General features: G+C 42.7%; 1 protein-coding gene across 1 annotated transcript; it reads left to right on the forward strand.

Moving 5' to 3' along the window:
* Positions 1-1475: 1475 nt before the first annotated feature.
* On the forward strand, positions 1476-6053 carry si:dkey-43k4.5 (delayed-rectifier potassium channel regulatory subunit KCNS2). Its single transcript, XM_014165909.3, has 2 exons — positions 1476-2442; positions 2976-6053. The coding sequence occupies exons 1-2, from the start codon at positions 1477-1479 to the stop codon at positions 3558-3560; spliced, it is 1551 nt and encodes a 516-aa protein (XP_014021384.1). The 5' UTR covers position 1476; the 3' UTR covers positions 3561-6053.
* Positions 6054-12559: the final 6506 nt, after the last annotated feature.

Here is a 12559-nt window from a genome sequence, read left to right on the forward strand (position 1 = left end):
AACGAGCTGAGATTAGGAGCACACTCTTAAAGGGAGTGCTCCTAACCGCAGCTTGTTACCTGTAAAAAAGACACCTGTCCATAGAAGCAATCAATCAATCAGATTCCAAACTCTCCACCATGGCCAAGACCAAAGAGCTCTCCAAGGATGTCAGGGACAAGATTGTAGACCTACACAAGGCTGGAATGGGCTACAAGACCATCGCCAAGCAGCTTGATGAGAAGGTGACAACATTTGGTGCGATTATTCGCAAATGGAAGAAACACAAAAGAACTGTCAATATCCCTCGGCCTGGGGCTCCATGCAAGATCTAACCTCGTGGAGTTGCAATGATCATGAGAACGGTGAGGAATCAGCCCAGAACTACACGGGAGGATCTTGTCAATGATCTCAAGGCAGCTGGGACCATAGTCACCAAGAAAACAATTGGTAACACACTACGCCGTGAAGGACTGAAATCCTGCAGCGCCCGCAATGTCCCCCTGCTCAAGAATATATATACATACCCGTCTGAAGTTTGCCAATGAACATCTGAATGACTCAGAGGACAACTGGTGAAAGTGTTGTGGTCAGATGAGACCAAAATGCAGCTCTTTGACATCAACTCAACTCGCCGTGTTTGGAGGAGGAGGAATGCTGCCTATGACCCCAAGAACACCATCTCCACCGTCAAACATGGAGGTGGAAACATTATGCTTTGGGGGTGTTTTTCTGCTAAGGGGACATGACAACTTCACCGCATCAAAGGGACGATGGACGGGGCCATGTACCGTCAAATCTTGGGTGAGAACCTCCTTCCCTCAGCCAGGGCATAGAAAATGGGTCGTGGATGGGTATTTCAGCATGACAATGACCCAAAACACACGGCCAAGGCAACAAAGGAGTGGCTCAAGAAGAAGCACATTAAGGTCCTGGAGTGGCCTATCCAGTCTCCAGACCTTAATCCCGTAGAAAATCTGTGGAGGGAGCTGAAGGTTCGAGTTGCCAAACGTCAGCCTCGAAACCTTAATGACTTGGAGAAGATCTGCAAAGAGGAGTGGGACAAAATCCCTCCTGAGATGTGTGCAAACCTGGTGGCCAACTACAAGAAACGTCTGACCTCTGTGTTTTGCAGAGGGGTCAAATACTTATTTCCCTCATTAAAATGCAAATAATTTTATAACATTTTTGACATGCGTTTTTCTGGATTTTTTGTTGTTGTTATTCTGTCTCTCACTGTTCAAATAAACCTACCATTAAAATTATAGACTGATCCTTTCTTTGTCAGTGGGCAAACGTACAAAATCAGCAGGGGATCAAATACTTTTTCCCCCACTGTAGTTGTTGAAATCTAATTGCAAACCTTTCATAGTCACCACTCTAGTGAACATATACTTTATTGGTAGATGTAAATGTTGTTTATAGTTTAGTAAATAGCCTTCTATGATTTATGGTGAATCTTCATAATTACCTTTTATCTTTTAGTGAGGGGGCAACATGGTAAAAGAGAGTCTCCCAGCCTGGGTCCAAGACGCTGAGGATATCCTGGTGCACATCAATGTTGGAGGCCTGAAGCGCAGCCTGTTCTCGAGCACTCTAAGTAATTTCCCCGATACACGTCTGGGACGCCTGCTGGCCTGCGAGTCCGAGGAGGCCATATTGCAAGTTTGCGACGATTACGACGCGCAACAAAAGGAGTTTTACTTTGACCGTAACCCGGGACTCTTCCCTTACGTGCTGCAATTCTACCAGACCGGCAAACTCCACATCATGGAGGAACTGTGCATCTTCTCTTTCTGCCAGGAAATTGAATACTGGGGAATCAATGAGTTCTTCCTGGACAGCTGCTGTAGCTACCGTTACCACGATCGCAAACTAGAGAGCTGCCACAAGAGCTGGGATGAGGAGAGTGATGTTAGCAGTGTGGACACTTCTGTGGATGAGATCTCAGACCTGAACAAGGACATCCAGCACTTCCAGGAAATGCGCTGTGGAAACGCCCGGAAGTACCTGTGGCTGACTCTGGAGAACCCGGGCTACTCCATTCCCAGTAAGCTTTTCAGCTTCCTCTCCATAGCTGTGGTTCTGACCTCCATATCCATCATGTGCATTAACAGCCTTCCAGAGTACCAGTACTTTGACGAGGATGGCAAACAAGTGGAGGAGCCGACCCTGCAAGCGCTGGAGTTCTTCTGCATCTGCTGGTTCACCTTTGAGGTAGTGACGCGGATGATTTTGGCGCCCAACAGGAGAAAGTTCTTCCGCCACCCACTTAACATAATCGACATTGTGTCGGTGTTGCCCATCTATATCACGCTGCCTATTGACCTGGCGTTGGGCAGTGAATCAGAGCTGGGGAACCTGGGTAAATTGGTGCAGGTGTTCCGCCTCATGAGGATATTCAGGGTTCTGAAGCTGGCCAGACATTCAACAGGCCTCAGGTCTTTGGGAGCAACGCTAAGGGTGAGCCATACCACTACAACTGCACTACCCCATTATGTATGAAAGTATCATATCACATCTATCATACATTTTCATACAGAACATGACGTTATAATTGTGAGTCATTCTGTGTTGATAGTGTCAAATTCATAATCGCATCGTATCTTTATAAGCAGTTTATCCTACGGTGGAATTTAGCGACTGAAATGTAGCACTCATACTGTCAATTACATCTGTTTGAGCTGTCTGTTCAGTTTTTTTAGGCCTATTTTGTATCACAAATTGCATAATTAAAACTAGAAACTGAACAGGGTAATCTTGGAAGGCACTGCCTTTATCTCTGATCCATTTGGAAATTCCCAATGGAGAAGTGTTTTACAGGGCATTCAATTCCCAAATCATTCACCACCCACTCCTCACCTATATTGTCTTACAAAATAAAGTCATAATCTAATATAACATGCAACTGATCACAAATAGAGGAATTTCTGAATTTAATGGAATTTATATCACATACCCACTCTGACATATTGTGTTTATCTGCCACTCTGTAGCACAGTTACAGGGAGGTGGGCATCCTGCTGCTGTACCTGGGAGTGGGTGTGTGCGTGTTCTCTGGCTTTGCCTATACTGCCGAGTATGAGGAGGACGTGGGGCTGGATACCATTCCTGCCTGCTGGTGGTGGGGCACCGTCAGCATGACCACCGTGGGCTACGGCGATGTGGTGCCCGTCACGGTGGCCGGCAAGCTGGCGGCCAGTGGCTGCATCCTGGGTGGGACCCTGGTGGTGGCCCTGCCCATCACTATCATCTTCAACAAGTTCTCTCACTTTTACCGCAAGCAGAAGGCCCTGGAAGCCTCGGTGAGAAACAGCAACAAAAAGAAGGTCAAAGTGTGCAGTGACAATGTGCAGGAGGAAGAGGATGGGGATGGGGGTTTGGATAGGGATAGCCAGTGTCTGGAGGAGCTGGATGAGGATGAATATGATGGAGGAGTGGTAAATTATAGCTATGTTGATCATCCACCGCTGCCTATGGAGAGGTCCAGCCCGTTGGCGAGGAGGAAAGAGTTCTTCAACTCTGAGTGCTTCACCATAAACACAGGACAGATGATAGAAGAATTATTACAGGGAAAGTAAACACAGTATATACATAAACTGAAATTAATTATAAGCACCCCATGCTCTCTGTTATGTTTGGTGTTACCATAAGGTATTGATTCAGCACTGTGCTGTCTCTGGGTTTGAAGGAACTCTTCCTGAATCCCAAATTGTGACACTGTTAATGGGAGCTAATGCCTTTGTAATGAGGCTAATATCAAGCCTCCACTAGTTCCTATGGTGTCTTCTGTTAGCCCTGTACAGAACAGAGATTAATTTTGATACGCTCCATCAACACCCCATTCTGAAATTGTGCAGTGTTCTGTTACTGTTTACTTTTAATCACAACTCAATACCCAGTTATACCAATGTATTCCTTGTTGGAATGCCTACGTCCTCTTCATATTTGTGAGGGTCGCCTATTACAAAATAGAAAAGAGGGTACACAGAAGCATTGTTAGTGCCCACAGCCACTTAGGAAGTTAGCTGTACATGTATGATTGACAAAAGCAGCTATATTGCAACACTGCACTACGATTTCAGACTGTAGACTGTTGAATGAAGCATATCAGGACAGAGTCTCATGCCAGTGTTTCCTCGAGCTTGACAAATGTCTTTCTTTACTTTCCATCTTCTCTTATAGTGCTTCACTTCCATCAGCCCTCCATCCACTCCATGAATCCTAAATCTTAGCCCCATATGTATGTACAGTAACTCCTCCACTGTGCATCAATGCTAACAGGGAGCAAGGCTGTGTGCTTGATGAGTGGACAATATCCCTAAGGTATTGGATACACTTAACAAACTGTGGCAATGCATGTGTATGTCCACAGTTCTGATGGGTGGGTTTCTTTCCTTTGCAAAGCAATACAGTTGAAATCCCAGCCTAGGTCTATATTCTACCCTATAGGTTGGAACTTGGAAGAGTTAAGCAATTGTGCACTGACATCACCTAACTGACAGTGGCCAGTGCTACATTTAGATGAAATAGGAAGATTATACAAATAAATTGTCTTGCTCAAAATAAATGAATGTATGACACAGCAAACACTTATGACATGCAGCTTTAGACAATCCTAACAATTTCCCCTTTTTTAGAGAATGCATACAGTTTTGCCACAGCTAGAGCAAGTTTTGAGTGTATAAAGTGTGTAAAAATGTCTGGACACTGCATGTTCTCAAAATCAACATTGTGGGAGGCATTCTCCGCAAGGTCGGCAGAACGCAGATGTTTCCAGGGATCAGGCGTCTTTTTACGCCTGTTATGTTAGGTAAGGTGGGAAGTAATGGCCCTGCTGTACTGTTGAGTGTTGCAATCCACACACAGTGCTGTACCTCCACTAATGCTTTTAGACTGGCCTGCTGGAATACCCATCTTTCCGGAAAGTTTGTCCTGTGTCGGGATCCATTAAATGTAACACAAGCTTAGCTCCTGGAACATTAAGGGAATCATTCACTTGATTGAAAACAGATCCTTCCCCCACAGCAACCTTGTCGACTCTACTAAAAGACCAACATCTTGTAAGGCAAAGTAGTAGTCTACAGTACTTGTCATTTTGTTTTGCATTATTTTCAATCATTTTGGCAACTATAATTTACCATGTTAAATTTCTATCTTATGATAAGGTAATACTTTCAGACATGGCCAGTGGCTCTGCTGGAAATATTCATCAAGCATTTTGTGAACTTGACTCCTCATCCAAATTTCTTGCACAACAACGTGAAATAGGATACTATTTGTTGCATATGTTATTCAATTTCATGCTTCAAGTGTGGCTGCTTCTCCCAGCAGTTAAAATTTGGCACATGACATAATTTTCTTGTTTGGTTGAGAAGATGTCAACATTAACTTGCTTGACCATGCTATAGGTCTGTTACTGTAAATGCAATATGCTTTGTGGACTTCACTGGACAGACGTTGCTATCCGGTTTTGTGATAAAACAAAGGTTTGGTTGAATGTATTCTACCACTGTGTCTTCTTACTGTCTCGGCATTTAGGCCTATACTGTATATCACGGTCACAAGGCATATGAATTAACAGGTTATAGAACAAACAATGCAATTATCACAACACATAGGTTGTAAAAATTGCTCTTTGCTAAGAAGCTATTTTTGTTTCTTTTGGACCATTTTAATTGAAAACAATCACAGTAAGGTACTTCATTAATTGAAATGATTTGATATTGAGATAAAACCATATGTATTTTTTCTGGTTGCTGAAATTACTTTAACAAAACTTCCTTTTTAAACCAATATACAACATTTCCTGTTGCTTTTCATCTTCTACTGCTCTCACACCCTTCACATAATATCCATATTTTCTAGTTGTTTACTTGAACTGTTACTCAGAGCTTTGTTCATGAAACCAAATTGAGATGTTTCATTGTGGTCACTTGATATGATTTGCTGTTCATTGTGCAATGCAAGTTATCTATGAGTGGTCATAGGAAAGTGAAGATACTGAAAGCTTTGATAGTCAATGCATTTCAAATGAATAAATGCAATATAAAACCTGCTGTTGAGCATTGCTTATAAAGGTTGAAATAGTTGTGTACGTAGTTGTGTAACTGCAAAAGCATATTAGGAGTAACTTTTACAAACACAGACACACAGACACGGGCTGAAATAGACACCAATGCTCCAGACAGCTTGAAGGAGACAAGGCTCAAATTCAGTGACCCTATTAAAAATGCATCCCTGCTATTTTGGCAAATAAAACACAGGACGAAATGACAAGAAATAAAGGATAGGAAAGAACCTTCACCTAAGTTTATGAAGGATTTTAGGATTCTATTTAAGTGTAAACAGTACTTTTCTCTTAACAAGAAAATGAAATTGGTAATGTGTACATGAAACCTAAATCAATATTATCAATATATGACATCCCAAACACTCATAAAAGTACACTGGTTCCAACATCACTTCAATGGGGAGAAAAAAACACATGGTACAAATAACACTTTCCTTAAATTGGTTTTAATAGCCACACAACAAATACACAAATCAAACACTAATATTGAACACATGCATGACTTCCATTGCATGATTTAAGGCATGAACTTTTCAAAACAATTTTCTTGGAATGAATACTAAATTTAAGGACCAGTGGGGCTTTAGAGTACACACCAGTTCTTAATTCATATTACAGTGCTGAAATGCTTTCCAGAGATAGCAACTTCAATGAATGCGTTTCAATATAAGAGACAAAAACATAGCCTGCCTATAGAACATTACTCACAAAAAAATGGCTGTAACAATGTGATAAATCTCAAATAAACATAATCATAATAACATAATAACAGAGCAGGTTTAAACTGAGTGATATTTTAAAGGTTTGAGGAGTTATAGTGGCGTGAAAAAATATTTGCCCCTGCTGATTTTCTCTATTTTTGACACTGAATGTTTTTAGATCTTCAACCAAAACCTAATATTAGATAAAGGGAACCTGAACAAACAAATAACACAACATTTTAATGGTTATTTCATTTATTTTATAAACAAAGTTATGCAACAACCAACGCCCCTGTGTGAAAAAGTAATTGCCCCATTACACTCAATAACTGGTTCTGCCACCTTTAGCTGCACTGACTCCAACCAAATACTTTCTGTAGTTGTTTATCAATCTCTCACATCACTGTGGAGGAATTTTGGTCCACTCTTTCATTCAGAAATGCTTTAACTCAGAGACATTTTAGGGTTTTTGAGCATGAACTGCTCATTTCAGGTCCTGCCACAACATCTCAAATAGGGTTTAAGTCTGAACTTTGACTAGGCCATTCCAAAACTTTAAATGTGTTGCTTTTCAGACATTCTGTTCTAAACTTGCTTGTGTGTTTTGGATCTTGTTTTGCTGCATGACCCAGCTGTGCTCCAGCTTATGAATGGATGGCCTGACATTCTCGTTCAGAATTATTGGATACAGGCGAAGAATGGTGCCGGAGGGGATAGCTGCCGTTTTACGGTCTCCAAACCAACTGTGCTATTTTGTTCGTTTTTTCGCATTGGTTATAACTTAGTTCTTAACTTATTTTGTACATAATGTTGCTGCTACCGTCTCTTATGACGGAAAAGAGCTTCTGGACAACAGAACAGCAATTACTCACCTCGAATTGGACCCCAAAAAAATATTTGACGAGTCCGACGCAAAGGATATACTGCTTTCTTGAGAACAAGCCCCGTCATTTGCGTGAAGAAAAAACGGAGAAAAAGGGGGCAGAGGTTCGTAGGCGAGTGAGTAAACCTCCACTACCATCCGTTCTATTGGCCAACGTGCAATCATTGGAAAATAAAATTGACAATTAAGACTATCCTACCAACGGGACATTAAAAACTGTAATATGTTATGTTTCACCGAGTCATGGCTGAACAACGACACGGATAATATAGAGTTGGCTGGGTTTACTGTGCATCGGCAGGACAGAGAAGCAATGTCTGGTAGGACGAGGGGCGGGGGTGTGTATCTATTTGTCAATAACAGCTGGTGCATGATGTCTAATATTAAAGAAGTCTCGAGTTATTGCTCGCCTGAGGTAGACCATACTATGTACCAAGAGAGTTGTCATCTATATTATTCGTAGCCGTCTATTTACCACCACAAACCGATGCCATTGCACTGAGACCGCACAGAATGAGCTGTATGAGGCCATAAGCAAACAAGAAAATGCTCATCCAGAAGGGGCGCTCCAAGTGACCGGGGACTTTAATGCTGGCATACTTAAATCTGTTTGACCTCATTTCTACCAGCATGTCACATGTGAAACCAGAAGAAGAAAAAAAACTCTAGACCATATTTGCTCCACACACAGAGATGCATACAAAGCTCTCCCTTGCCCTCCATTTGGCAAATCTGACCATCATTTTATTCTCCCGATTCCTGCATACAAGCAAAAACTAAAGCAGGAAGTATCAGTGACTCACTCAATATGGAAGTGGTCAGATGACGCTACGCTACAGGACTGTTTTGCTAGCACAGACTGGAATATGTTCAGGGATTCATCCAATGGCATTGAGGAGTATACCACCTCAGTCACCGGCTTCGTCAATAAGTGCATCGACGACGTCGTCCCCACAGTGACCGTAAGTACATATCCCAACCAGAAGCCATGGACTACAGGCAAGGAGTGGGACACTAATCTGGACGCTTATAAGAAATCCTGCAATGGCCTTAGACAAACCATAAAACAGGCAAAACGTCAATACAGGATTAAGATTGAATCCTACAACACTGGCTCCAACGCTCGTCGGATGTGGCAGGGCTTGAAAACCATTACGAACTACGAAGGGGAAAAAAGCTGCAAGCTGCCCAGGGATCCGAGCCTACCAGACGAGCTAAATGCCTTTTATGCTCACTTTGAGGCAAGCAACACTGAAGCATGCATGAGAGCACCAGCTGTTCCGGACTACGCTGCGATCACGCTCTACGTAGCCAATGTGAGCAAGACCTTTAAACAGGTCAACATTCACAAAGCCGCGGGGCCAGATGGATTACCAGGATGTGTACTCAAAGCATGCGCGGACCAACTGGCAAGTGTCTTCAGTGACATTTTCAACCTCTCCCTGACCGAGTCTGTAATACCAACATGTTTCAAGCAGACCACCATAGTCCCTGTGCCCAAGGAAGTGAAGGTAACCTGCCTAAATGATTACCGCCCTGTAGCACTCAAGTCGGTAGACATGAAGTGCTTTGAAAGGCTGGTCATGTCTCACATCAACACCATCATCCTGGAAGCCCTAGACCCACTCCAATTTGCATATCGCCCCAACAGATCTTCAAATGACGCAATCTCAATCGTAACCCACACTGCCCTTTCCCACCTGGACAAAAGGAACACCTATGTGAGAATGCCGTTCATTCTCTCTGTATTTAGTGCGGTATACAGCTTATCATAAGATACTCTACCTCAGGCAAGCAAAACTTCGAGACATCCTTAGATATCGTGCACCAGCTGTTGTTTACAAATATACCAATTAGGATCTGGCTAAAAATACTTGAATCAGTTATAGATCCCATTGCCCTTTATGGTTGTGAGGTCTGGGGTCCGTCACCAACCAAGAATTCACAAAATGGGACAAACACCAAATTGAGACTCTGCATGCAGAATTCTGCAAAAATATCCTCCGTGTACAACGTAGAACACCAAATAATGCATGCAGAGCAGAATTAGGCCGATACCCGCTAATTATCAAAATCCAGAAAAGAGACGTTAAATTCTACAACCACCTAAAAGAAAGCGATTCCCAAACCTTCCATAACAAAGCCATCACCTACAGAGAGATGAACCTGGAGAATAGTCCCCTAAGCAAGCTGGTCCTGGGGCTCTGTTCACAAACACAAACACACCCCACAGAGCCCCAGGACAGCAACACAATTAGACCCAACCTAATCATGAGAAAACAAAAAGATAATTACTTGACACATTGGAAAGAATGAACAAAAAACAGAGAAAACTAGAATGCTATCTGGCCCTAAACAGAGAGTACACAGTGGCAGAATACCTGACCACTGTGACTGACCCAAACTTAAGGAAAGCTTTGACTATGTACAGACTGAGTGAGCATAGCCTTGCTATTGAGAAAGGCCGCCGTAGGCAGACATGGCTCTCAAGAGAAGACAGGCTATGTGCACACTGCCCACAAAATGAGGTGGAAACTGAGCTGCACTTCTTAACCTCCTGCCCAATGTATGACCATATTAGAGATACATATTTTCCTCAGATTACACAGATCCACAAAGAATTCAAAAACAAACCCGATTTTGATAAACTCCCATATCTACTGGGTGAAATACCACAGTGTGCCATCACCGCAGCAAGATTTGTGACCTGTTGCCACAAGAAAAGGTCAACCAGTGAAGCACAAACACCATTGTAAATACAACCCATATTTATGCTTATTTATTTTCCCTTTTGTACATTAACCATTTGTACAACACTGTATATATACATAATGACATTTGTAATGTCTTTATTCTTTTGAAACTTCTGTATGTGTAATGTTTACTGTTCATTTTTATTGTTTATTTCACTTTTGTATATTATCTAGCTCACTTGTTTTGGCAATGTTAACATATGTTTCCCATGCCAATAAAGCCCCTTGAATTGAATTGAATTGAATTGACAGAGCTTAATGTAAGCTCTCACATCTTTCAACATGTTTTTTTTTACAAAAGGATAGATTTGGAGTGAGATAAACTTTGATTTTTCGGCAGGTACATACAGGATGATACTCTCCACAGCATGGCCTTCGCTCCAGATCAAATCTCCAAACCTACAACCTAATTTTGACCAACATTAAACGGAGAGAATACTGCTTCCAAGGTTTTCTTTTTCCCACCTATATGGAGGGTGCTCTAGCAAACAAACAACAGAGACCTGAGGTCACCATCCAACCTGGAACTGAGCTGCCAGGCTTGAAAGGACAGACCAGATACAAATTCAATTAGCACTAAGGTGTGAAGTAAAAGGGCTTTAGCCCAACAAGTGTCAGGACTCTTTGAAGCGTCCTCTGAAGCCCCCTCCTGCTGTTCAAAGACCATTCACTGGCATTTTCTACAGTAATCTGCCTCCAGAAATAAAAGCTTCTTCCAAGTGGGTGTGACACACACCTACTCCAAGTTGCCTGCTACACTACTGATTGGATTCCACCTGGCGATCTGCTCACCGTCTGCCCTGGCCTGTCTTCCCCTATCTGGTACAGGTACCTCCACCACACACACCCCTCTCTCCCGAGCTTTCGCTCGCCTCCAGCACACACACACTGTTGGGGCGAGTGACTGAACTTACAATGGCTAGCCCCTAGTCGTTATATATTTTATACATTTTTTCTTGTGCATTTTGCTATTTGCCTCAAGACTCCTGCATACTTTGTTGACTACAAACTATCTTTACCCAACCATGGGACAGACTATGTTTGTTCCCACACTCGGGACTGTAACGGGTTTCGTCGGAAGGAGTGGACCAAAGCGCAGCGTGGAAAGTGTTCATGATTTTATTGACAATGAAACACTCGAACAAAAATAACAAAATGAGCAAGCCTTCCTTCATGAACTGGCCCCTGTAAAATGGTATAGAATCAGCTTGATCCCCTCTGTCAAAGTCATTGGAAATAAGAATTTGTTCTGAACTGACTAGTAAAAAGAATAATAATAAAAAATTGAAAGCTGGTGAGAGGTGGTTAGAATGGGGCACCCTGTCACACCCTGACCTTAGAGAGCTGTTTTATTTCTCTATTTGGTTAGGTCAGGGTGTGGGGTGGGCATTCTATGTCATCTATTTCTTTGTTTTGGCCGAGTACGGTTCCTAATCAGAGGCAGCTGTCTATCGTTGTCTCTGATTGGGAATCATACTTAGGCAGCCTTTTCTCACCTGTGTTTGTGGGTAGTTGTTTTCTGTTTTGTATTTCTGTACCTGACAGAACTGTGTGCTTTTCATTTTGTTATTTTTGTTCGAGTGTTTCATTGTCAATAAAATCATGAACACTTTCCACGCTGCGCTTTGGTCCACTCCTTCCGACGAAACCCGTTACAGTCCCGAGTGTGGGAACAAACATAGTCTGTCCCATGGTTGGGTAAAGATAGTTTGTAGTCAACAAAGTATGCAGGAGTCTTGAGGCAAATAGCAAAATGCACAAGAAAAAATGTATAAAATATATAACGACTAGGGGCTAGCCATTGTAAGTTCAGTCACTCGCCCCAACAGTGTGTGTGTGCTGGAGGCGAGCGAAAGCTCGGGAGAGAGGGGTGTGTGTGGTGGAGGTACCTATTTGACTCAGCCATGCCTCCTTGCCCGTCCAACATTTCCTCATCTCCCACCCCTTCTAATGCGACTATCTGTCACGTCCTGACCAGCAGATGGAGCTGTTGTTGTAGTTTTGGGGTCAGGACGTGGCAGTCTTGTGTGTGTGATTGTTCTGTGTTGGTCTTGTGACTCCTGATCAGGAACAGCTGGGGATCGTTGTTCCTGATTGGGAGTCATATATGTAGGAGTATGTTTGTCACTTGGTTTTGTGGGTAGTTGTTTTTGCACTGCGTGTTGTGTGC

This window comes from Salmo salar, chromosome 22 (assembly GCF_965601325.2).
Source record: "Salmo salar chromosome 22, fSalSal1, whole genome shotgun sequence".
NCBI classification, from domain to species: Eukaryota; Metazoa; Chordata; class Actinopteri; order Salmoniformes; family Salmonidae; genus Salmo; species Salmo salar.